General features: G+C 45.4%; 2 protein-coding genes across 4 annotated transcripts in view; one reads left to right on the top strand and one right to left on the bottom strand.

Annotated features, from left to right (window-relative positions):
- CGNL1 (cingulin like 1) overlaps positions 1–25428 on the bottom strand; it is a 159788-nt gene extending 134360 nt beyond the window's left edge. The window contains exon 1 of one of the 3 annotated variants that reach the window (XM_047736194.1): positions 25259–25428. The gene's annotated coding sequence lies outside the window, so the exon portion shown is untranslated. The remainder of the gene's footprint in view (positions 1–25258) is intronic. The other 2 variants (XM_047736192.1, XM_047736193.1) reach the window with 2 other exon arrangements.
- On the top strand, positions 1655–25777 carry LOC125104384 (proline-rich protein 2-like). Its single transcript, XM_047737031.1, has 3 exons — positions 1655–1699; positions 24991–25650; positions 25769–25777. The coding sequence occupies exons 1-3, from the start codon at positions 1655–1657 to the stop codon at positions 25775–25777; spliced, it is 714 nt and encodes a 237-aa protein (XP_047592987.1).
- The last annotated feature ends 1088 nt before the right edge of the window (positions 25778–26865 follow it).

The raw sequence follows: 26865 nt of genomic DNA, 5'->3' as shown, positions 1-26865 counted from the left end.
TTCACCTACTAAAGCTTAAGTCCCTGGCCCCATAGCCAGGTGAAAGGGAGGCTGGGAAGCAGAATCTTTTGGCTTGGCACATTACTACACCCTAGAAAAATAACAGGTTTTTTGGTTACCAAAGAAGAAGGAGAGGAGAGATACTGGATATAAAGCTGGCAGTCTTTGCCACAGAAGGCATAAAAAGAAAATCTGAGGATGAGACAATCCAGTGTCCTATTACGTTCAGAGAAGAGCTGATAGTAGAAAAAAAGAAGAGGTATCGAGGGATGAAGGCTCAAGTGATATTATCCCTCAGGGATGACTAAAATACTAAGTTGAAGATGCTAAATAAGACCAATTTTCTAGAGGCGCATGGCTGGCTCAGTGGATTAAAGCCTCTGCCTTTGGCTCAGGTCATGATCCCAGGGTCCTGGGATCAAGCCCCGCATCGGGCTCTCTGCTCAGCAGGCAGCCTGCTTCTCTTCCTCTCTCTCTCTCTGCCTGCCTCTCTGCCTACTTGTGATCTCTCTCTTTCTGTGTCAAATAAATAAATAAAATCTTTTAAAAAAAAACACCAATTTTCTGGAACCAGCCACTTTGGATTGAATAGACTTCACGAGACATTAAAACTGATAAGGAGGGTGCCTGGGTGGCTCAGTGGGTTAAGCCGCTGCCTTCGGCTCAGGTCATGATCTCAGGGTCCTGGGATCGAGTCCCACGTCGGGCTCTCTGCTCAGCAGGGAGCCTGCTTCCCCCTCTCTCTCTGCCTGCCTCTCTGTCTACCTGTGATCTCTGTCTGTCAAATAAATAAATAAAATCTTTAAAAAAAAAAAAAACTGATAAGGAAATTTCTTCAGCGTTCTATAACTGTGGTGTCATCAGAATCACTTGGAAGCCTTTTTAACAAGTCCCCAAGACCCCTTTTGGAAATTCTGATGGATGGGTTAGAGTTGAGGCCTAACGTTCCACACACCTTCAGGTATGCACACACCCGCAACCTGGGTAATTCTTCTGATGCGTAGTCTGATTCAAAAACAATGACTTCATCCAAACCCTCATTGAAAACATGGAAAATTAAAAAATAATAATAAAAAAACACGAGAAGACAATGTCAGACAGTCACGTGACTTGTCCCCAGTCCCTATCAGTGTCAGGCAGAACTAGGAGCAAGAATCTCCGTCTCTTCACTCACAATACAGGCCTCTTTTACCTGAAGTCACCTCTTCAAGGACTGTGAATTTGGGCCTCCAGCCTGCTGGACACAAATAATCCGACCATCTATCTGGTCAGCCTTACCCAGCTGAAGGGTCACAGCTTCCAAGCTAAATCCAATTTCCATCGAAACCATCCCTACCCGGCCACCAACAGACAGGGCACAACCAACCGTCTGCCGGAATCCCTACCCCTGAGGTCAGACCCAACACCTTCAGAACCACGTGCCGCCATGCACGCACCCTGATCATGGGGGCACACAGAGTGATTTAAAAAGGGGTATGTGGACAAGTGTGTGAGCCTGGATGTGTCTGTATATTTGCATGTACATCTCTGAGATCTCAAAGACCCAGGGGAAGAAGGCTCAAGGGGTTACCCGGGATAGAGGACAGAGGCTGGAGATGATCCATGTTTCAGTCAGCATCTGAACACGATCTCTTCCTGTGTTGGGGAATTCCCCATGTACGCAGAAGAGCTGAAGAGAGGCAAAGTCCACCACCAGCTGGTAAGAACGGAAAGGCCAAAGTCTCATCACTGCCCCCATGAGGCGGGCCTGTGTCCCCAGGGCGGTGTGGCCCAGGTGGCAGGTGGGCCCACTCGGAGCGTGGCTGTGGCCCTACCTCCCCAGCTTCCCTCGGTCCCAGACCGTTTCTACAGGCTGGTTCCCACCTGCCCAGCAATTCTATGAGCCTTACAATATCTTAGATCTACAAGGCCTAGTTTCTATCACTAAGTGTTGACCCGTGATTGATGTCCTCATGGAAAGAGGGAGGCCTCGTTCCCCAGAGGTGATCCATTTCGGGGTTAAGTGGATAACCTGAAATGGTGAGAAGGGAGGTGGGATTTAGGAAGACCCTCAGGCCAGGCTACAAAGAGCCACATGCAGAGACATGAGGGCACAGGAGGGATTTGCTTCTGGTGGGAAACTAAGGCTTCCCTTGGTGTCTTCTCTTTCTTCCATTCCTCCCTTCTCCTTTTCCTGACTCTGCCTGCCTCTCTTGTTGACAGAGAGGTATCCTTTTCTCCTCTTTCTTGTCTCTACATCCAAGAAATCAAGGTCTCCCTTTTTGACTAAAAACTGAAACTCAAAAATACCTCATCTGACACTTCTGACTCACAATTTGCGCTTTGAAAACACCAGGAAACATGCAGAAACAGACGTTCATGAGGGTGGAAGAAAAACAAGGGCCAACTGGTACATTTACAGCAGATAATACCAAATTTTAAATGTATACATCATCTGATCCAGCAATTCTACTTCTAGTAATTCACCCTAGGCAGAAGAATGATACAAATACTCCTAAATGTATAAATATTTGTATACAAAGTATTTATAATATCCCAAGTGTCTACTTCCATTAATTGGAAGTAGGCTAAACTTAAATATATCCACACTGCAGAATACCAGAAAGCTATTTATATATATGCTATTATAGGAGCACTGGGTGGCGCAGTTGGTTAAGCAGGCATCCAACTCTTGATCTCAGGGTCATGAGTTTGAGCCTAGCATTGGGCTCCACGGCCAGTGCCCCCCAAAATTTAAGCTTAAAACTTAAAAAAAAATGTTATATACACAGCCACGGAAAGTATCAAGATACATTCTTTTAAAAAGCTATCAGAATAATATATTTAGTTTTAGAGTAGCCCTGTTTCTGTAAAATAAGATATGTTTATAAAGTTACATAAAAATCTAAAAAAAGTTTACCAAATTCTTCAAGAGTTGTTATACCCAGAGGTGATAAAATAGGGAATTTTGAATTTAAATCACACATTTCTGTAGCACTTCCATTTTGGTTACAAACAAGTTATTATTATTGTAACAAACAAAAAATAAATAGAAGCAGGAATAGCTTTTGAGCATGCAGAACAGTGATGCTGGGAAGTCACTGTTTCCTTTCTAGGCAACACACAGTCTCGGACCCAGCAGCCAACATATAACACGGTTCACCATCAGCTTCCTCCTTTTCTTCTTAAACACAACCCTGCACAGCTGGAAATCACAAGCCCTAGCCCAAAGCCAAGAAGAAGCAATGACAGAAGTGTGAGTTGCTGTGCAAACAAACAAGGTATCAGTTACAGACAATGACAGAAGGACCACAAAAAGCAGTCCTATGGAATAGAAGCACAGCAAATTTCCACAGCTACTTACTGTAGGAACAAGGAGACTTAGGTACCTAGAGCCTCTAACGATATCTCCACATGAAAGCAGCCCAAGTGTCTATTGATAGATGGAATGATAAAGAAGAGGTAGTACACACACACACACACACACACACACATACTCCTGAATGTACTTTAGATATATACCTAAAGTATATAGGTATATACCTGTACTTTAGGTATAAACCTAAAGTACATTCAAGAGTGTGTGTGTGTGTGTGTGTGTGCATTTATATATATGCACACACACATATATGTACATATATATATACATGCACATATATATATAATAGAATATTAATCAGCCATAAAAAAGGAAGAGATCCTGCCATCTGTGACAACATGGATGGATCTAGAGGGCATAATGCTAAGTGAAATAAGTCAGAGAAAGACAAATAGCATATGATTTCACTCACATGTGGAATCTGAAAAACAAAACCAACAAACAAAAACCCAGAGTCTTAAATAATATAGAGAACTAGTGGTTGCAGAGGAGAGGTGGAGGGGGGAGGTGGATGACATTAGATAAAGGTGATGAAGAAGTACAAACTCCCAGTTATAAAATAAGTTATGGAGATGAAAAATACAGCCTAGGGAATATGGTCAATAATACTGTAATACATATGGTCACAGATGGTGACTATACCTATTGTGGAAGGTACGGAATTGTTGAATCACTAAGCCGTACACTTGAAACTAATGCAACATTGTATGTTAACTACTTTTCAGTTAAAAAAGAAAATGTAAAAAGACATCTTCACATGATAAATAAGACTAATAAGAATGAAAATGGTGGGCGCCTGGGTGGCTCAGTGGGTTGGGCCGCTGCCTTCGGCTCAGGTCGTGATCTCAGGGTCCTGGGATCGAGTCCCGCATCGGGCTCTCTGCTCAGCGGGGAGCCTGCTTCCCTCTCTCTCTCTCTCTGCCTGCCTCTCCGTCTACTTGTGATCTCTCTCTGTCAAATAAATAAATAAAAATCTTAAAAAAAAAAAAAAAAGAATGAAAATGGTAAACTTAGTGTCTAGGTTTTAGTAATTCAGGACAATAAATAAAATCTTTAAAAAATAATAAATTTTTTAAAAAGACTATATATTTCTTGTGTATTTTTTTTTCTACTTTACCCCACCCCCACTGCATTTTTATGGGCAACAAAACTTAGTCCTTGGTTTTCAGGAGATGAAGCATGGCTTCAAAGAACAAGGTTCCACCTTTCAAACCAATGAAAATCTCGGCCAATAATGCAAATTATTCAGATATAGACTTTAATTAGGATTTTGAGATTAGATTCAATGTTCAAAAACAACAAAGAGTTGGATTTCATGCATTTGAAGAAAACAGGACAACTGTTAAAATATGACGCCTATGCACCAAATAATGACGTCTTCTCCATTCAAAGCGTTGTTCACTGTACATGAGTGTTCAAGTGGGTTAAAACAATAGTAGTGTGTGTACCATTGCAATGGGGAAAACAACCCGTCAGTTTAATTAAACTCCATTTACACCGGGACATGAGCCCAGTTTTCCAACATGCTCTGTTATTAGGTATAAAATAAGACTTATTTTTCAAACATGTTGTATGGGAGATGGCTGCCGTGTGGGTTACACTTTCTCATAGCACACAGGTCCCCTCTGGACATGTACAGCACTTCCCAGCACCACAGTACCCAGGGCATGGCAGTGCATAATAAATGCTCGCTTCCTTTCCTTTTTCCTTCTTCCTCCAAATAAAATAAGCAAATAGCAATATGATGTACACTTGTAATATCATTAGGACTCTACTCCTGGGCAGTCCATTCATTGCTTTCTTATTTCATTATAGGGGCACCCAAAATATCCCCTTTAACAGTATCTTGCTTGTGCAAAACAACTCCAGTTTCATATTTAGCATACCCATGCTTACACATATGTAGTGGAAAAAAGAGAAAATATACCCAAATACTAACACCTGTATATCTTTATGGTAGAAATGAAGTTTTTAATTTTCATCTTATACTTTTCTGTGATGTTCCAGATGTTTTACAATAGGTATCTATTGATCCAAAACCAAATTTGATACAACACAGTCCCACTACACACTCACTAGAGGACTAAAATGGAGATGACATACAACACCAAGCATTGACACTGGAACCACTGAAACTCACACTGCCAGGTGGGAATATAAACTGGTAAAGCCACTTTGGAAAACTGTTTCATGGTATCAACCACAGCTCCACAAAAATGAAGACCCAGCAATTCTGTTCCTAGATATAGAACCAAAGACCCAATCTACATGGTGGTACCTGGCTGGCTCAGTCAGAAGAGCACCCCACTCTTGATCACCAGGTCTTGAGTTCAAGCCCCATGTTGGATGTAGAGATTACTTTGAAAAAAAAAAAAAAGAAAAAGAAAAGAATGTACATACAATACTAAATAAGACTTTTAATAACAGCCAAGAAATACAAACAACCCTTTTGGGGGTTGATGTTGGGTCCATCAACAGTAGAGTAGATAAATCAATTACTGAGGCACAGTCAAACAATGAAATATCCAGTGAGAAATATAGCAATGTATTTAGCAATGAGAAAAAAGAAATGACTGCTAGTGCAAATCCATGCATGAATGTCAACATAATGTCGGATGAAAAAATCCAGACACAAAAGAGCACACTCTAAATGAATAGGATTCCATTTTTATGAAGTTCAAGAATGGTCAAAATTTACCTATGGTTAAAGAAAAAAAAATTACCTATGGTGATATAAACAGGAAGGTTGTCATCTGTGTTGAGGAATGATGCCTGGGAAGAAGTGAAAAGTTCTATTAAACCCTAAGCACTTAGGATTGCTGTACTTTTCTACCTTAAAAAACTAAACCAACCAGGTTTGCACCATAGCTCTAACCACTTACTAGCTATATGGCCCTGGGCAAACTCTCCACCTCTCTAAGCTGCTGTGTCTACATCTGTAAGTGGGGACAGACACAAACACAGCACCTGCCTGGGGGAAATGTGTTGGGAATGGAAGCAGACAATGCCCGCAGTGTCTACCACAGCGCACAGCATGAGGACAGGGCTGGATACCCAACAACCATAGCAGAGGTGATCATCTCCTGAGGTCTCACTAGGGTGCCAGGGACTGCCCCTGGCTTTTAGCTCTCAGTCACTCTGGAATACCATCTCTCCCAGTGGGGGCTCGTTCTCCATCATAACTCAAGGCCAAAAGCACAGGCAGGAACCCGGACATTCAGAAATTGTCTGTATAGAAAGAACACGAGCCCCAAGATTTATTTCAAGAAGAGTGAATCAGGGGCGCCTGGGTGGCTCAGTGGGTTAAAGCCTCTGCCTTCAGCTCGGGTCATGATCCCAGGGTCCTGGGATCGAGCCCCGCGTCGGGCTCTCTGCTCGGCAGGGAGCCTGCTTCCCTTCCTCTCTCTCTGCCTACTCGTGATCTCTGTCTGTCAAATAAATAAATAAAATCTTTAAAAAAAAAAAAAAAGAAGAAGAGTGAATCACTAGTTACGCTGCTGCTGAGATTTCAAAGAAAGGAAACTGGCAAGAGTCACACATCAGGACTAAATCCAGGCCATTGAAGAGAAAAATGACTGCAGCCTCTTTTCTGAAAGAGAAAAGTAGCTGCTTCCTGCAGGAGGAGAAAGAATATTTTCTTCCAGTGGAACAATTCATTTTAATTTACAGAGTCATTTGGGAACTGAGAGAGCTCATCTTTCTTCCCTAAAGAAAGAGGAGACAAGGAACTCTGTAAAGTTTTTCATGTTGTTTAAGCTCAGTTGTTAAGCGGCTGTCTTCGGCTCAGGTCATGCATGATCCCGGGGTCCTGGGATTGAGCCCCGCACTTCTCCCTCTCCCACTCCCCCTGCTTGTATCTCTCTGTCAAATAAATAAATAAAATCTTTAAATAAAAGTTTTTCATGTTGACTAGCTAAATCTACTATCCTTTAATGTAAGTCAGAATCACAACTAAAATAATGTATAAAATATATTCTTACCGTGTAACATAACTGAAAGTGCTGACCATGAAGCAAGGAACTCAGAGTACATAGATTATTGTAGTTAAATGAAACACTATCAACACCAGTAGAAAAGTCTCTGATTTACAAGATTAACTGGTAGATTTCAGAAGGATTCAAATCTCATGAATTTTTACTTCAATTAGTTTTTCATTTACTTTCAACTGAGAAAAGACAAAGACAAACTACCTGGTTTTGAACCCAGCCCTACTACTCACTAACTGCATCACCTTGGGTGAGTTACTTAATCTGTCTGTGCCTTCCTCAACTGTAAAAATAGGAAAATAATAGGGTTATTATTAACGACTAAGTGAATTAATAGGCGTGAAGTGCTGAAAACAGTGCCAAGCACTACCAAGCACCACAGAAGTGTTATTACCCTAATGTTTATATTTTCTGATATAGATGCAGATTTCATCTAAAATTATCAAATTTAGGAGAAATAGGCTGGCTCAGTCGGTAGAGCATGCAACTCTTAATCACTGGGTCATTAGTTCAAGCCCCACGTTTGGTGTAGAGATTACTTAAAAAACAAATAAATAAAATTATCAAATTTAATCACAGAATTTGCAGATATAGGATAGACTGTCTGAAAGCCAGAGGAGGATGTCTACTAACATTATGTAAAGTGAACATAAACATTTGGGTCTGTAGGGATCCACACACGCGCGCACACGGACTCTCTTTCTCCCTCCCCGCTCGTATACCATTCTTCCTTCTGCTCTACCTCTTACTTCCTCCTTCTTTTCTTCCCCCCCCCCCCCACACAAGTAATTTAAATCAGGTCCACTCTAGAGCACGATATACCAATGATCTCAGGATCTTTGGATCCCAAAATAATCCCAACAAAGATGTGAAATATTACTCTTCTTGCAAATATTTCTAAGGACCCATTACAAAAACACACACTGAAAAGGTATATTTACTTCTTTTATTTCAAAAGCCTGCTGGAAATTTCCAAGGCACATTTGAGCCACAAAGCTGATGGTGTTCAAACATGGACTCTTTTCAGTCTTAGCAGAAAAGTCCTACTAAAATTTTACATTTTCCTCCAATTGTGAGCGCAGAAAGCTTTTCATTTTATTCCAAAGGAAATGATCTTACCACAGTTCAACCGTATCTTTATTGTCTGAATAAAGTGGGCATCCGGTGGCCATTACGGAGAGCCAAATGCTAAAACCCAAGGGTATAAAAGTTAAAAGCAACTTAATGGAAATGTCAGTTACAACATTCTTTCTTTGATTTACAAGAATCAAATTCAGAGAGAGCCCTCAAGCAAAGGAATTATGAAGAGTTTCAGCACAACATAATGGAAGCACCCTACTGCCCCTTCTCCCTGCCCTTTCCAATATAAAGACTTTTCAATAATCATAATCTTTTGCTTTTCCACATGGCAAAGAATTCTACTCGAAAATACTATTACATATAATTCTTTCATTTCACCAATAAGCACATCCATACTTTTCTACTAATACTGACCAATCAAATAGAAAATCCCTATCTCACTATATTATCTGCTTCCTTCCTATTATCAAAGTGACATAATTAATTTTCTGATTTGTTAGTTTGGAGTATCAAAGAGACTTATTTTGCTTACAAAAATAATTGCACAGTTTAGGCCATCCAGATACCTCTCCATTGAAGCCACAACTATAAACACAGCCAACACATGATGGTGGTTCCTGTCTTTGCCCTACCTCTAGTTGTAAAAACCTTATTCAGCTTTATTATTCAGAACTTGGCGCAGTAGGCTTCAGTTTGAGATGAATGATGAACAGAAAGTTGCATACTCAGATTGATTTTTAGCAATGAATTGGATTCTGGGAGCTCAAGGAAATAGGAGGAAACCGAAGCCATATTTTATTTTCAAAATTAATTTCCAGCAGAATTGATTTTCTTGCTGACTTGAGCTGCTAAGTTGGGTTTTGGCACTTCATAAAGTTGCTTTGGGTCTTGATCTAAATATTTATTCATTCTTCAAATGTATGTTTGATTCTACTAAGTGTAAGGCAATGTGCAGGATACCAAAGGAGATTTTTTTTTTTTCTTTTTTTTAAATTACCCTGTTTCACTCCTGGACTTTTCTCCTTCCCCAGCTTCCCTTCAGGCCAATCATACACAGCCAAATGGCACTCCCATCCCCTCAGAATGCCCATGTTAGGATCCTGGTTTTCTCTCCTTAAGCTCCTGCATACACTAATACCTGTTATTTTCTTTTTTATTATAAAGGTACTACATACAGTGATTTTTATAAAATTCAAACAGTCAAGAAGGACATGAAATGAAAAAAGAAATTTTCCTTCCCAGCCATACCATGAATTTCACAGCCCAGAAATAACATGCTTCTTGGGACTTTTCACAGAAATTTATCTTCGTAATCAAGAATTAAGATTTAAAAAAAAAAAATGGGATCTCAGGATACATACCAATGCACCTTGCTTAAAAAGGAAAAAGAAAACTTACAGTATATTTTGTGAATTTTTCTTTATCCATACTTACAGATTTGCTCAATTCCGTAACCAGTACACTCTTGCAAGACTCTTAAGTTATTTTCAGTGTTTTGCTATTATAATGCTGCAATGGATATCTTTGTATATTTGCCAGCACACTTGTGCAGGTATATCCATAAGATAAATTCCTAACCGTGGAAGGGCTGAGTCAACTGCCCTTTTCCCCCGGCCAGCAAAGCTCCAGTTTCAACCCCTCTCCTCTTCGTACCCATCTGCTTCGGGAAAGACTGGGCCTCTATTGAACCCACAGACTGGTCTAAGCTAACCACGGGAGCCCACTCTCCCATGCAAGTCATCAGTTCAGGGTGGCCATCTGACCCAGTTCTACCAAAGGGGGAGGGGGGGTCCTAGCAAAGGTTTCCTCTGCTTTCCTCTTTTCCTGTCCCAGGACATCCCTGTATATGAGCACACAGGTTGGAGCAGCGGCAGCCACAACAGGACCATAGAAGAGATGAGCTCAGGAACAAATCAAACACTGAGGCTGGCAAAGAGAAATTCAATCTGGGTCTTCCATTAATTAATGCCCAAATTGCCCTACCTTTGGATTTCTGGTTTACAAGAGATAATAAATGTCTTTACTATTTAAACCACTTTTTTAAAATTTTTTATTTTTTTATTAACATATATTATTTGCCCCAGGGGTACAGGTCTGTGAATTGTCAGGCTTACACATTTCACAGCACTCACCATAGCACATACCCTCCCCAATGTCCACCAACCCCCCTCCCCGGCCGCAAACCTCAGTTTCTTTGCGAGATTAAGAGTCTCTTATGTATTTAAACCCCTTTTAATTGAGTTTTATTTACTTGCTGGTGAAGGTATCCCCACTGCCAAATCACTCCCCAAAAAGAAGTCGACTGGCTTTATAACCTACCCATGGCACATGGGAGTGTCTGATCTCCTCACCCCCTTTATCCCCGTCTGTTCTCAGGGCATTCTCACTTAGTGGCCAGTCTTTTTTTCCTTGGAGAGCCTGACAGTTCATTTAAAAAGGACACCCGGGGCGCCTGGGTGGCTCTGTGGGTTAAGCCGCTGCCTTCGGCTCAGGTCATGATCTCAGAGTCCTGGGATCGAGCCCCGCATCGGGCTCTCTGCTCAGCGGGGAGCCTGCTTCCTCCTCTCTCTCTGCCTGCCTCTCTGACTGCTTGTGATCTCTCTGTCAAATAAATAAATAAAATCTTTAAAAAATAAAAAATAAAAAAATAAAAAAAATAAAAAGGACACCCGGCAAAGAGGTAATACAAGGGCTAACTCCTCTTGGCCAAAATTTCATTCTGCTCCTCCCAAGGCATTGCACTGAGGCATGAGGCTGAGTTGACTCCTTCAGGAAAGTAGAGGCTGCCATCACAGGGCTGGGATATGCTGCAGCGCCTTAAAGCCAGTTCTCTGCTGGGCTGAGACGGTCACAGGCATGTAGAAGGACAAGCCCTAGACTGGGTACTAGGATCACCTACTTTGGATCTGCTACCTATGAGCCACTTGGCCTAAGAGCAGTCACCTAGCCTTCCTGAGGCCTGTTTCTTCAGATAGAAAAGGAGGACTCTGGAAACGAAGGCCCAGGGTCCTTATAAAGATGAGACAGCATGCACGAAGGCCCTATGTCACTGCCTGGTCCACAGTGGTCACTCCCGTGGACCTATACTGAGAAGGGACCTTGTAGAGGGTAAGCCAAACCTCCGGCCTCCCTGGATACTTTGACCCTTTGTCCTCTTTGTTCTACCTGTTGCTCTCTTGCCATCACCGTGGGAGCAGATCAAGTCATGACTACTGACCAGAAGGAAACCCAGCGCATCCCTTCTGCCCCTCCCATAGATACTCGGAACTTCCAGGAACACCAGCACAGTGAACGAATATGAAATGGTATCCAGCTACCCAGGAGTCAGTGCGTGTCAGGCTAGTTTATAACTACCAACGCCTAGGGTGGTAGCTGAACAAAACGTCTTTGATTCTTCACCCAGCTGGCCTAGGTTCCGCAAGCTCCCAAGACACTGGTTTTCCAGGTTCTCCCATGCTTCACTCCACTATAATGCAGTAACACAGTCACGTTCTTCACCACGTGACTTTACAATATGTCCCACTAGAATGGACCAAGCGCGCTTCCCCACCCGACTGATACTGGATTTGGCCATGTGTTTGTCGTCCAATGGAATGTTGGCAGAACATTTGGAAGTTATGAGCTAAAGTCTGAAGAGTCATCATGCATTTCCACTTGACATCTTACGCTACAGTGATCCGCCCCAAGATGCACATGCACTAGATAATTGCTGCCTCTCCAACCTGGGCCCCAGAATAAGAAACACGGAAGAGACCGGAAGCCAAACGGAAGCCTGGCCCAGCCAAGGCCAGCATGGGCCAACCTGACCACACCCAATCAACAGATGACCAAGTGCGAAAAATCAATGTTTGTGGTTGTGAGGCATGGTGATCTGGGGTTGTTTGTTACCCAGCACTATTACGCAGCAAAAGTTAATATAACCACTCTAAGAGCAAAAAAGACAATGATAAATTTGCCTGGTACGTATTAGACATGAGATAATAAATAAAACACTTGTGCTTATTGTAGAGAGAACCTACCTCCTTCATTCAAACGCGCAGAGCATTTTTTTTTTAAGATTTTATTTATTTGACAGAGAGAGAGATCACAAGTAGAGAGAGAGAGAGGAGGAAGCAGGCTCCCCGCCTAGCAGAGAGCCCAATGTGGGACTCGATCCGAGGACCCCAAGATCAGGACCTGAGCTGAAGGCAGAGGCTTAACCCACTGAGCCACCCAGGCAGCCCCTCGCAGAGCATTTCTATACATGTGGCACCATGCTGGCCCACAGGTTGCTGAGAAAAACAAAAAATACAAAGGCAACCAATTCCTGCCAGTGTCTTCTCAGTCTAGCAAAACTCCAAGGTCCCTAATCCTACTGAGGTAAAGAGCTCTGGGTTAATAAAGCTTCTCTCCATTTCATTCATTCATTTATTGTCCGGGGTTAAATCACAGAAGGAATGACATTCAGCATCTGCGCACATAAGTGATCCTATCTGTCTATTTACTGATGGAGGAATCTACTTTCTTCTACAGATGTACCATTTAACTAAAACACAGAAAGGGGAAGTTATTTTTGTAAAGACAGAATTGAAGTTATTTTTTAATGAGCTCCTTTGTTCTATTAATTTTTCCTTATTCATTCAACCTATATTTACTGAGCACCCATGATCTGTGGCGCATGAGGCAGCACACACAATTCTCAGGCCCAAGTCTTGGCTGCCGAGGTGCAGCCACAGAGAACAAATGAATTATTTAAAAGTATAGTTCAGGAGGCGCCTGGGTGGCTCAGTGGGTTAAATCCTCTGCCTTCAACTCACGTCATGATCCCAGGGTCCTGGGATCGAGCCCCACATCCGGCTCTCCGCTTGGTGGGGAATCTGCTTCCCCCTCTCTCTCTCTGCCTGCCTCTCTGCCTACTTGTGATCTCTCTCTCTGTCAAATAAATAATAAAATCTTTAAAAAAAAAAAAAAAGTGGGGCGCCTGGGTGGCTCAGTGGGTTAAGCCGCTGCCTTCGGCTCAGGTCATGATCCCAGGTCCTGGGTTCAAGCCCCACATCTGGCTTTCTGCTCAGCAGGGAGTCTGCTTCCTCTTCTCTCTCTGCCTGCCTCTCTGCCTACTTGTGATTTCTCTCTGTCAAATAAATAAATAAAAAATCTTTAAAAAAAAAAAAAAGTATAGTTCAGGGGCAACTGGGTGGCTCAGTGGGTTGGGTCTCTGCCTTCGGCTCAGGTCATGATCTCAGGTCCTGGGATTGAGCTCCCTGTTGGGCTCTCTGCTTGGCGGGGAGCCTGCTGCCCCCCCCCCACCGCCTAGTTGCGATCTCTCTCTCTCTGTCAAATAAATAAATAAAATCTTTAAAAATAAATAAATAAATAATAAGAGTATATATAGTTCAGGGGCGCCTAGGTGGCTCAGTTGGTTAAGCATCTGCCTTTGGTTCAGGTCATGATCTCAGGGTTCTGGGACGGAGCCCTACGTCGGGTTCCCTGCTCAGCAGGGAATGGGCTCCTCCCTCTCCCTCCCCCTCTCCCTTTCCCCCCTGCTTGTGCACAGGTGCTCTCTCAAATAAATAAAATCCTTAAAAATAAATAAATAAAATAAAAATAAACGTATAGCTGACATATCTGTACAACGTCCAAAGTTTAAAACAAAAACAAAAAAGAAAACCACACAACTCCTTATGGTTTAACTCCAACGTCTCTGCATTTTACTTTTTTTTTTTTAAGATTTTATTTATTTATTTGACAGATAGAGATCACAAGTAGGCAGAGAGGCAGGCAGAGAGAGAGAGAGAGAGGAGGAGGAAGCAGGCTCCCCGCTGAGCAGAGAGCCCAATGTGGGGGCTCGATCCCAGGAACCTGAGATCATGACCTGAGCCGAAGGCAGAGGCTTTAACCCACTGAGCCACCCAGGCGCCCCTGCATTTTACTTTTAAAAAGATTTCATTTCATCTGAAATGCGAAGATTTCACCATTCCCCTTTCTCCTCTTATTGAGGACAAATAGAAGATGGTTTCAGCCATATTCCTTCTTAAACTCTCCTCCACACAGAAAGATGCGGGAGACTCATACATTCAATAGGCTTGGGCATGAAGTCTTCTCAAAGGTCTTTCGGAACTCTAAAACCATATGCATGAGTTTGCCCTTTTTCTTCCCATGTTTACTTCATCCCTCAAAGAGCTTTCATAGACTCATCAAGCATGATTTCTCCATCTGGAAGTCATGCTTTTTAAGCGTCCCGTGATACCACTCTCTCCCATGGACTGCACAAGCCTGCCAGTACATAGGTAAATTAGCTTTGAAAGCAAGGAGCATTTCTACAATTCTAACTGGGAATTCACAAAAGTGAAGTGCCAGAATGAAAAAATGTATGCATGTAAACCTCCCTACCCAGACATTGCTCCAAGCACCTTAGACATATAAACTCATGTAGGATGCCAGGATTTGGATGGAGCAGTCCAAGGCCAGAGGCCAGGCTGGTAACCAGCAGACCCTGCTGCTGCTCGGTAAATCCCAACCCGTGCCACGGAGTCTGGTCTTTCCCCACCCTCCTGTCCTCAACCAGCATAATTCGGATCCCCAGGGAAGCAGCACAAAGGGAAGGCATCCTAGACGGCCCTTTATTTCAGGACATAGCTTTTCTCTGGATGCTTCTCTGTTTCAAACTCCATAAGCTCCCCCAAAGCAGCCAACACCCTGCTTCCTTGGGGAGGCGGGGGGGGGGGGGGGGTGTCTGCTCATCTCTCCAGAACCACACAGCAAAAAGCGGAGCATCCTCAGCTCTAGAGGCCGGTGGCCTCCTTTACCCGAGAAAGCTCTAAATCCTGGTGGAAAGCTCAGGCCTCTCCTGAAGGAGCCAGAGCCCCAGAAGCCCGGAGCTGCTTTCCTAAATGCTTTCAGCTCTTGTTACTGATGCCGTCCACCCTGTTCCTAAGGTCAGAACAGGGGCTGTGGGGAACACATCACCCCCCTTTCACCCCGGTCCCTCTCCAGGGAGCTAGTTTGCATCTCTGAGAGGCTTTAGGCCTATCCGATCTTCCCCAGGTCTGCCTGAAGGGGGAGGGACAAGGGAGAGAGTCAAGATTATCTGGATTAATGACAAGCCACAGATCTGGCCCAGGCCTTCACCTGGAAATCTCAAGCAAAGGATATTATTAAAGTCACAGGTTAAGGATCACTCACTCCACAGCTTCTCATTTAGAAGCCTACAGTGGCGTTCAGTGTAAACACTTCCCAAGAATGCTTTAAAACAGGGGGGAGGGTTTTATTAACCAACTTCATTGAGGGCCACTTCTCATTGTGGAAAGCTTTTAAACAGAGGAATGAAAGGGGCCTGGTAGGTGTTTTCCAGACACTTGTTTTTAAAACCTGCCACTCTGTCCTGGGGAAACGAAGCGCAGCTCCCCCGGTGCTCACTCCTGCTGCTAATTCTTCAACAGAAACAAAATCCCTGACAAGACCTGCTCCCCAGCAGCACCAAGAACCAGGCTGCTTCATTCCAATCTTCATTTCGAGGGTCATTAGAATCACCGGGTGGGAACCGTGGAAAAAAGAAGGCGGGCCAAGAAGGGCCAAAAGGAAGAAAGACACTGAAACGCCTGCAAACCAGACAGGACTTGGGAAAAGCACAGGCCAGTGGAAATGAGGCGTGGGCTGATCTCAGGAAAGGCCAGGTAAATGGGAGGCATGAGGTCCCAGCACTGGCTGGAATACATGGAGACGCCTGGAAAGCCTGAAACAAAGGGCCAGAGGCCAGCCCAAAAGCCATATAGTGTAGCACGCCGTGTATGAGAAACGTCCAGGACAGGCGACTCCCAGGGAGCTGGAGAGGAAAGCAGGGGGTGCAGGCCCTGCGGTTGGGGGTGGGGGGGACGGGAAATGACTTCTCTGCGGGGATAGGGTTTCCCTCTAGGCGGATGGAAAAAGTTCTGGAATTAGCGGTGATGGTTGCACAATGCTGTACATGTACTTAATGCCACTGAAAACCTAAATTGCTCAAAGCGGTGACAATGGCCAATCTTATGTTACGTGTCTTGTACCACACGGAAATGTTAAAAGATACAGGAAACTCCAGAGAAAACCTTCTTCAGCTCCTAAACAAAGAGCCATCCCTTCCTCACCTGAGTAAAATTACACATGCTGTAGACCAAAGTAATAAATAATGCTATTTTCCTAGTAACACATTTATCCCACTAAGCTCCCCATGCGCACCACCCACTCAAGGACACTTCTCAAGGACACGTCACTTCCCCACGCCTGTGCTCAGGTGGGTGGTGGTGTTATCAGCCTCGTTTCACAGGTGATGAAACCGGGGTGTAAGGAAGGTCAAGGAGGTGGCCCAGGGTTACAGAACAAATAAGGGAAAAGCCAAAGGCTGAACCTAGAGAGAGGGGGACCCGCTAGTTCACAGCCACAGGCATCCTCTCAACCCCTGAACGGCCTCCGAGTCACACGGTCGCTGCCCGAACGTTTTCTGGGCTCCACCTCGCCAGCAACACAGCGTTCTTTGGCTACTGAGCCTGAATCCTTTTCAGTGCTGTTTACTGAGTGGCCGCTTATGAACAGGGCTCTCGGAAACACACCACCAGAAGGCACGCCCCGGAGCCGGACCGAAGCTTCGCATGCGTACAGCAATTTTCACGTGGGCACACATGAAAATTATTTCACCGTACAGCGATTTTCACGTGGGCACACATGAAAATTATTTCATTTCGTTTTCTTTAGTCCTGGAACAGCATGAGATAGGACGGTTACCTGACCTCTGTTAAGGAAAAGAAAAGCAAGCCTCACAAGGTCTTTGGCTGACCTTAAACCACACACCCGGGCAGGAGCCTGGCTTCCACCCAGGGCCCCACTCTGCCACCTGCCACTGAAGACAGGACAGCAGACCGGGATTATAACCTACCCCAGACGTTAAAGGGTTTAGCATATAAATTATTGATATTGATATGTAAATGTATGTGTATTATTTATATGTAAATAGATGCAAGCAATTACAAATGAAGCTAAGCACTTGACGAGAGGAAAGTAGCTCTTCCCACACTTCAGGGGCACCTGTGGGGAACCCCAGAGGCAGCAATAAAAGGTTCATTTCCATTTCCTCCTCCCTACTTAAGAAAGAAGGGCTCTCTCGGCCCCTGGCCCAGCTCCTTTTGGTAAGAAATGTGGAAAAACAGCCACCACTGTTAGAGCTCCCACGTGCCAGGGCTCTCAGCCTGGCAGGACTGACTTTTGGGGCCAAATGATTCTTTGTTGTGGGGGCTGCCCTGGGCACTGGAGGGTCTTTAACAGCATCCCTGGCCTCTATCCACCAGATGCCAGAAGCCACCGCCACCCCCAGTCTGACAACCAAGAATGTCTCCAGAGATCGCCACCTGTCCCCAGTGGGGCCCCACCTGAAAGCCAGTCTCTCGTGTCAAAGAGACGTGGTCCCAACATCTCTATGAGGCAGGCACTACACCCTCATTTTACAGGTGAGGAAACAAGTCCGTCTGGATGGAAGGGGGAGCTGCCCGGAATGCCTCATTCCTGGTGAAAGGCAGTCCTGGCTCCCAACGTGCTCCCCCGCTCCCTTGCTCTGGAGACAGAATGAGGACACAAGGGACAGAACCACTTTCGACGTCTGTGGCTCTAGCAAACTAGACGGGGTACCTGGAGCCTCCTGGTATGTGGTGCTCAGCCCCAAAGAAAATATGGTCTGCTGGCTCTCCGATAAGAGCCGTCCCAACAATGTCTCAGTCTGAAGGGCCTCCTTCCTCACAAAGCACCCTGCAATCCCGGGGGCGGGGGTGTGGGGGGTGCTGCCAATAGTAACTGCTTTTCCCACAAACATGAGATCATGGCCCTGGGAACCCAAATTCCATTTTTTAAATGGGCTTTTTTTTTTTTTTTTTTTTTTTTTTTTCAGGAATTCTGATTACTTTTATGAAACACTCCCCTGTGCTCCCTCTTGGTTTGTTTTTTTTTTTTTTTTCTGGTTAGAAATCACTGCAGGGGCGCCTGGGTGGCTCAGAGGGTTAAGCCTCTGCCTTCAGCTTGGGTCATAATCTCAGGGTCCTGGGATCCAGCCCCGCATCTCATTGGGCTCTCTGCTCAGCAGGGAGCCTGTTCCCCCTCTCTCTCTGCCTGCCTCTGCCTACTTGTGATCTCTGTGAAATAAATAAATAAATAACCTAAAAAAAAAAAATCACTGCAGCTGCTAGAGAGAAGAAATACAGGGACATCTTTGTGTTCCCAAAGGCCGCTGCCTTCCATCCTTCCCTCCACAAAACCTCACCAAGCACCTCTTTTCTGCTAGATGCAAGGATACCCAGTCAGTGGTGAGATCCCTCCTCTTCATAGGTCTGCTTGCAGGTTTGTGGGAAGTGGAACACGTACACAGAGGGCACCGATGGTATTCTAATTGTGAGATAAAGGCATATACAAGCGGACTCTTTTGGTCAAAGAAATGAAGGAACCAATGCAGCAGCAACCAGAGCTCTGGGTCTAGGGAGACCACCTGAGCCATTAAGAACACAGCTCAGGGCCAGACGAGTCTGAACCCCGGAGCCCACCACTCTGTAGTGGCACAACTTGAATGCTTACCCAATGTCTCATGGCCTTGTTTCCCTCACCTGTAAAACGGGTTTATGGGAGTACCTGGTCCCTAGGGTTGCTATATTAGAAGTCTCCCAGACAGAGCTGGAAGTAAGTGCTCTAGGAGGATCTGCTATAATTATGAGAATTACTGATCTTGGACAAGTCTCTGGGGAAGTCCAAAGATGACCACCCCACCCCCTCTCTTCTGTACACCACCCAGCTGCCTCACACCCAAGAAGTTAGCCTCACTGCAGGGACCCAGTGCTGTCCGGTCCAAAGCAGGCCAGACACCAGGCAACCAGGCTTTAATCCCACCCCACTCCCCATTTCCCCTCTTTCTTCTCCTTCCCTATGCCCTCACCATCCCCCACCCCCAAAATTCACAGGTGGCCCAGGGTGGCAAGGCTGAGCCAGTCCCCCTGCATCTGGAACAAAGGGGCTCAATCCCCAAACCAAAAACTCACAAGGAGAAGAAATCTTAAATTTGGTAAAGTCTACCCTGCAGTCTCTTGCCAACTACCCCTATCTCTCCCTCCATTCTTTCTCTATCAGTTCCTCTCCAACTCCTAAAGCTTCCACTGTAATCACACTCTCAGTAACTTTTCAGGTTTTTGATATTAGATTAGGGCAAGGAGAGAGGGTAATCAACTTTCCAGCTGCTGCTGTGTAATTCTAAGTCACTGTTTTTAAGAAGGAGGATAAAAATCCCCTAGGCAAAAATCTTTTTTTTTTAAGTGACCAATACAGCTACAATGAAGTTCAAAGATATATATTAATTCATAGGCGATACAGAACGTCTTCATGGCTTTGATAACTGGGCCATTTCTTTTTCCTTTCAAATGAAGTCCAAAGAGGCCAGCTGTTTAGAGTCTGAAATCCCCAAACTCCCACTTAGCACCTGACTCCCAACCTTACCAGGTTCCTGACCCGGAAAACGGGACTAACAATGCTGTTGTCACAGGATCCCCAGGAGGAGTCCTGGCCACAGTAGGTCCTCTCCCAGGTATGGGCTATAGATTTGCAAGGGAAATCAGAAGGCCTGTTTCAAATGCGATAAAATGCAAGGAGAGGGAGCCAGGGAGAGTCAGAGGTAAAAACCAAGAGAATTCCTGAAGCCCAAACTAGAAAATCTTGGTCACCTTGCCTCAGTCCTCTGTGATTAAGGCCAAATAAACAACAGTGAAATATTATTAATAATAAAGGGGCTTTATACTTCTTTAAAAAAAAAAAAGCTACATAGTAACAACCTGAACCATTGTGTACTCTACCTAGTGCAAGCAGAAATGATACCACGTGACTGGGTGGCAGGGAATAAACCTGTCCCTATAAACAAAAAGTCTGCCAGAAATTGTCTATGTTCATGACAAATGTCCTGTGCTCTAATCCCTAACATACTAATTCCATGATGACCCTATACTGAGTCCCCTGCAAATGTTCCCTGGAGCCAATCCTTCTCAGATTGAAATACTGAGCTACAACCCACCATAGTAATGAACACACACTCATAACCTTGTTTTAAACTCATCTTTACTAATTATAGCCCCACAGGGCCTCGAAGCCCTTACTACCTGTAATTTTAGGAGCTTGGGGTAATTGCTATGCAGCAAAGGTTTGTTTTTGTCGAAAGCACCACATAAATAAGAACTGAACGTGCACAGCTTTATCTTGTTCCAGAACGTTCAACACTGGATTTTGCTTTTAATTTCTTACACCACAGCCAAGTAGCTACAGAAACTCAGAGGTTTGTAGAGCCTGCAGAAATGCGGGCCTCTCTCTCATCTAGGATGTGGGATCCATTCAGTCTTTCTGAACAGCCTAATCTACCCTCTCCATTAAGAAGCAAAACATATCACCTGGTAAAGGGAAATGATAAATCAATCCAAACCTTAGAGGACTGGATGTTAGAAAAACAGGGCACAGAAAACACACTTTCTTAATCAGCTCTGCTTTAGTACACGGAACAGCAGAAACCACAGAAGGCTCTCGAACCTCCAATCTGCTACTTCCTTACAGCACTGTGCGCTACCGCAGGACCCAGGCCCTCGCTGGGTCTCGGCTTCCTCACCTGTAAGGTGAAGCCACTGTCCCCTGCCTCTGGAGTAGGTACAGATTTGGAGCTGCGGAAGACAAGCGCTGGGCACAGGACCCGGTGCTTGGAAGGGGGTCAACAAACAAAAGGTAACACCTCTTATAACCCCGGGGTTATTTAGCCCAATGGGTCAGCTATTTGGAAACCACCTTCCGGAGTGAAAAACAGCGTGAAGTCCAGTTCTCGGTCCAAAGAAATGTGAGCTAAAGTGACAACAGAATGATAAAGAATGAGTGTTGCTTGCTGGCTGGAGTTGCAGACAGGAAGCAAATCACTTGCTCTGAAAGTACCCAGCTGTGTCTTTAAGGAGGCACCGCGTGCTCTCCCGCCCCCCCGCAGAGGCAGCTGCGGCTAAGGACGCTTACTTTGCCAGTTACCAGCAGCCCCAAATGGATCCAGCCCCGTACCTTACCAGCTTCCCAACCCCAGGGAATGCCCTGCACTGCGCAGTTAAGGGCTCCCTCCACCAAAGGCATTTGCCAGAATCCGGCCTCCTTTCCTCACTCCCCACTACCTACCTGCATGATCTCTCCTCTATGTCATACTGACGTCAGTCATTTAAAACTTCATGTCCAGGGGCACCTGGGTGACTCAGTCGGTTAAGCATCTGACTCCTGATCTCAGCTCTGGTCTTGATCTCAGGGTCATGAGTTCAAGCCCTGCATTGGGCTCCACACTGGCTGTGGAGCCTACTTAAAACAAAAAGCCTTGATGTCGAACCTAGTAAATTCTAATTTAAACCCTAACAAAGCTTCCCAGGGGCCTGCCCATGAACTGAGAAGGCATTTGGCCAGGTGCAGCTGGCCAGGGCCACCTGGCTGCCCCTCACAGTTCTTCGTGTGTGTTGTGGTTATAAGAGCTCCCAGCTTACTGTCACCCACTGTTTTCATCTCCGCCAGACGTCAAGCACCCTAAGTCAGGGATGTCCCTTGTTCCCCAAGAACTCAATAAGGGAATGCAGAGTTTTGCCGGTAATAGGGGCAAACAAAGGACAAACAAAAACCTGGTGTGAATTTAAGATTGAGGCACTGTCTCTCCCAGGGTATATTGGCTCAGGGGACAGAGGGAGGGCAGTGCCTGACAGAGGAAGGTAAAGACAGGTTGGTATCTGGCCATTGGACTGCAAACTCCCATAAGTTTCCCCAACATGAAAGCCAGTCAACCATGGTGATATTCCCATCACATCCTTTTTTTCTTTTCTTTTCCATTTTCAGAGTCTTCATGCTGTAACTTGTTTCTTGATAACACCAATGTCATGTGACAAAACAAAGTAAGCACTTGGTCATTCAGGGAAAATTACCCAATTTTCAGTTCCCTTGAACTTTGTTTTTCTCTGCTGATGCCAACCTCTCAGCCACTGCACTGCCCAGATCAGAGAGAGCAAAGAAAGGCAAGGCACAGAATCAGTTGTTTTTTAAAGGTCGATGGCATCTCTTAGATAAATGGGTTTCAGGGGAAAAGGCAGTTAAGGAAGCCATTACATTTCTTTAACCACTCTGCACCCCAACTGTACAAGCAAGTTAACTGTCCCTACTTAAAGAAAGAAAAAAAGAGGAAACCAATAGGGTAGTCTACTCGTAACACCAATCAAAAGTCACTCTTCTGAGTGCCATATACCCTTCCTCCAAATGAAGAAGCCCCTTGCTAACTTTCTTCTCGTTTTCCTTTACTTATTTCCAATCACTTTAGAATATCAGAGTTGCAAGTCCTAAGTGAGAAATATTTCAATAAATTTGTTTGGAGCCACAGATACTTACTTTTTTTTTTTTTTTTTTTTTTTTTTTTTTGGCCAGATGCACTATTATATTCAATGTAACCACGGCTGTTCAAGGGCAACTTTTCAGATACCAAGAATTCAACAGCATCCTCAAATAAACATTTTCCCCCAAAATGGCGACAAGATTAGAAAGTTTATAAGCCAGGCGATACCATCCACAATAAGGCAGGCTTCATTTTGTTGGCCTGGTAAAAGGAGGAAAAAAAAAATCAAAAGTAGGAAAACACTTTCCATATGGTCTTGTTCCCCAAAGGTTGAGGATTCAGGTCAGGGGCCACCCTGTGAGACCATGCACTCCACATAACCTCCATTCTCAAGCCAAGACAATTAAGACCGCTCCCACAGCAGCCCCATTTCCAGCAATTGAACACAGTGATAGGAGCAGGGTATGCAAGCAGAAGGTGGGAAAAAGAAAATCCAACTGGCAGAACCACACAATTTTTTTTCCAAAAGTGAATGGTTCTTTTGACTCATTGGAGGGGCTAGAAATGAACTCAAACGTTTCTCCACCTCTGGAGAGCTTTCTCTTAAAAGTCACCCCGCTCCTAAGAAAAATGCCAATTAGAGCTCCAGTCAACACCTATAAATTAATTAATTAATTAATTAATTTTAAAAAGCCACCACTTTGTGGCCAGGTAGCAACATCTGGGTGGGAATCTAATAAAAACATCATACTTGGATACAAGAGAAAATTAACCAAGATCCAAGCAGACTGTCACAATAGCACAGACACTGAAAACACACTTTCTTAGTAAAATATATATGATCAAATTCAGTCAATACAGATACCCATGTTCAATTTGTCCTTCGTCCTATTTCCCTGTCATTTTTAAGACCATCCAAAACGTGGCTAAGGACTCACCTCAGCTGTGCATTGCTACTGTAAGGCTCCAATTCCGTAATTCAGATATTACTCTATCAATAAGAAATATACACTGTGTTACAACCCCTGTGTGATTAAACACAACAGGAATAAGCTTAAGTCACAAATGCTGGCACATTAACACAAAACCAGCCACAAAACCTTAAGGATCTTATTAGCTTGCTTTCTTGAAGAACATAACCTCACATCACAGGCAGAATCATTATCTGTGGCAGAGGGTCTCCAAAAGTCCACAAATCCCTTAAGTACTGTTCGTCCTTTGAAACCGAAACCTTTTCCCCCTAAAACGAGTCACACTCTGTTCTGCCTGAGCAGGACAACCCTGTATTATAACCTTGATCCTGCAAGGACTTTGTGGCTTTAATTCCTACACTTCCCACCTCCTGGACAGAAAGTGCCCAGGCAATATTTACTGTAAACAGAAAGGCAGCAAGAAAGCATGCTCCAGAAAAAGGCACCATCTGCAGTCTAAGGTTGGCAAGCACCCACCAACAGGCTCTCCAGGTGGAGAGGTGGCCTCCAGCAGGCAGTCAAGAGTGCCCGAGATGAGCTGTTAGCACCGATCGTCCTCAGTACAAAAAGTGGCTGTGAAAGCAAGCGCCAAAGCCAGGAGGTTCTCTAATGGGGCTGCACCTAAAAATCACCTAGCTTCTTGATCCCAGAGTCCAGACTGCCCCACCCACCTCCCACCCGACCCTCTGAATGAGATCTCTAGAGATGGGATCTAGACATCAGTATTTTTTTTAAAAAGAAAGAAAAAGAAAGCAAGCAAGAAAGAAAAAAGAACAACTCCCTAGATGTGTGGCCAGGTTTGAGAACCAGTGCCCCAAAAGAATTCTCAATGTGTTTTGAACAGCGCTGGAAGGGCACTGCTTCCTTGGGGTGGAAGGGGTCCGCACACAGTAAACACACAAAGTTTTAAAAATCCTGTGTAACTCCAACATGATAGCCAAGCACCTGTCTAGAGGCCAAGGAGTGATGCAACTTGGAAAAGTCCCTTGGAAAGCAAGGCTCTGTGCTGAGAGAGGCGAGGGCTTTCAGGGAAGACCTGCCTGGCCGGGGACCACCGGGGAGAGAGCCGCGGCCACAAGCCCTTTCTCTGCAAGGGGCTGTCTGGACGAGCACGCCGAGAAATTAAGTTAACACTGGGTGGGACAGGGGCTGCGGTGCTCCGTGTGGGACCCTGGCTTCCTCGCAGCTGTCACAGGAACCCGGGGGTCGAGGCAGGGCGCGAAGGCTGCCAATCTCTCTTCTCCACAGGGAGGTGGATCCTGGAGGCCCAGCCCCAGCCCCGACGCCGCTCCGCCGGAGTCCGCACCATCTGTTGGGCCGGGCGGCGGGCGGGAGCCGCGAGCGCACCTTCCAGCCCCGGCACCCGCGCGCCTGGCGACGGGCGCCGCACCGTCCCGAACCCGCAGGGCGGACGCGCCCCCGCGCACCTGGCGGAGCCCCAGCCCCTCCGGTCCCGCCGCCGCCTCGGAGTCACATCGGCCCCCGGCCCAGCGCCCGAGGCCGCCTCACTCACCACCGCCGCCGCCGCCGCCGCCGCCGCCCAGGTCCGGCTCCCGCCACAGCCAGCAGAACCCGGCCAGAGTGCAGGGGCCGCGGCGCCGCCAGGAGGCCGGCCGAGGCCGGCCCGCCCCGCCCTTCGGGGAGGAGGGGCAGGGGGCCGCGCGGGGGCGAGAGCAGCCCGGCAGCCGCGGGACCCGCGCCCCCTCGCTCCCCAGCCTCCGCCTCGCGCGCCGCCCGCTCCGCTCCGCACCCCGACTGGGGCTGGGCCGCGCGCGCCGCCCCGCGCCCCCACCTCTCCCCACCGCACCGCACCGCACGCCTCACGCCCCTCGCCCGTCTCCTGCGACGCTTTGTCTTCCCCCTGCCCGGGATCGGAATGTCCTCCTACCTCCCCTCCGCCATCGCTGGGTGTCTTTCTCCTGCAAGCCTCCAACTTTCCAAATTCCCGGACACCCCCGCCTGTCTTCCCCCCCGTCCCGCCCCCGCGGCCCCCTGAGCCCAGTTTTCGCTTTACCCCTCCCTGCAGCCCTTTTAACCCTAACTGGGCAGAAACTTGAAGTGTAACTTTTCTTCCACCGCAATCGACAAATATTTATTGAGCACCTACTATGTCTAGACACTGGTGGAGGGGTGTCAGATGATAGGTGCCACTTACAATCTAACAATAATAAAAGTCTGTCCCTGCTAGGGAGGCCGGAGACTGGGGTGCCCCAGGTCGCACAGTTGATGGTAGTAGGACTGGGATTGGAAACCAGATTTCTAGCATCTAGTTTAGGCCCGTCCCAGGGGAAACTGCAGGATGCCCCTGACAGCTGGGAGAGCCTGAGACCAAGTATGAAATGAGGAACAGGATACCTATCCCACCAGGCTGTGAAAGTTGCCTGAGAAAATATGGAAATGTCAGGCAACCTGTACTTAGTAAGTCAGAGGTTGCGGACATACTGAATGATGAAGTCACTTGAAAATTCAATAATCTCAAGTAACAATATAAGAAGACTTTAAAAAGTAATAGTGAATGGAAGAAAATATTTGCCAATTATATAGCTGATAAGAGATTAATATCCAAAAATATATAAAGAACTCCTACAACTCAGTAACAACAACAACAATGGAAAACCAGACAAACTGATTTAAAAATGAACAGAGGATCTGAAGAGACACTTTTCCAAGGAGGACATACAGATGGCAAACAGATACATGAAAAGATGTAAACATCACTATGCAAAGACATCAGGGAAATGCAAATCAAAACCACAATGTCGTCTCACACCTGTTAGAATGGCTATTCTAGAAAAGACAAGAAGTAACTATTGGTAAGGATGTAGACAATAGGGAACCCTTGTTCATTGTTGGGAATGTTAATTAGAGCATCCATTATAAAAAAAACAGTATGGCAGTTCTTCAAAAAATTATAAATAGAACCACCATATCATCCAAGAATTTTACTTTTGGGTATTTATCTGAAAAAAATGAAAACACTAACTCAAAAAAATATATGCACACACACACACACACACCCCATTTTCATTGCAGCATTATCTAGAACAGCCAAGATAGGAAAAGAACCTAAGTGTCCATCGGTGGATGAATGGATAAAGAAAGTGTATGTACATATAACATACA

Source organism: Lutra lutra, chromosome 7 (genome assembly GCF_902655055.1).
Source record: "Lutra lutra chromosome 7, mLutLut1.2, whole genome shotgun sequence".
NCBI lineage: Eukaryota > Metazoa > Chordata > Mammalia > Carnivora > Mustelidae > Lutra > Lutra lutra.
This window is presented reverse-complemented; position numbering and strand designations above follow the sequence as displayed.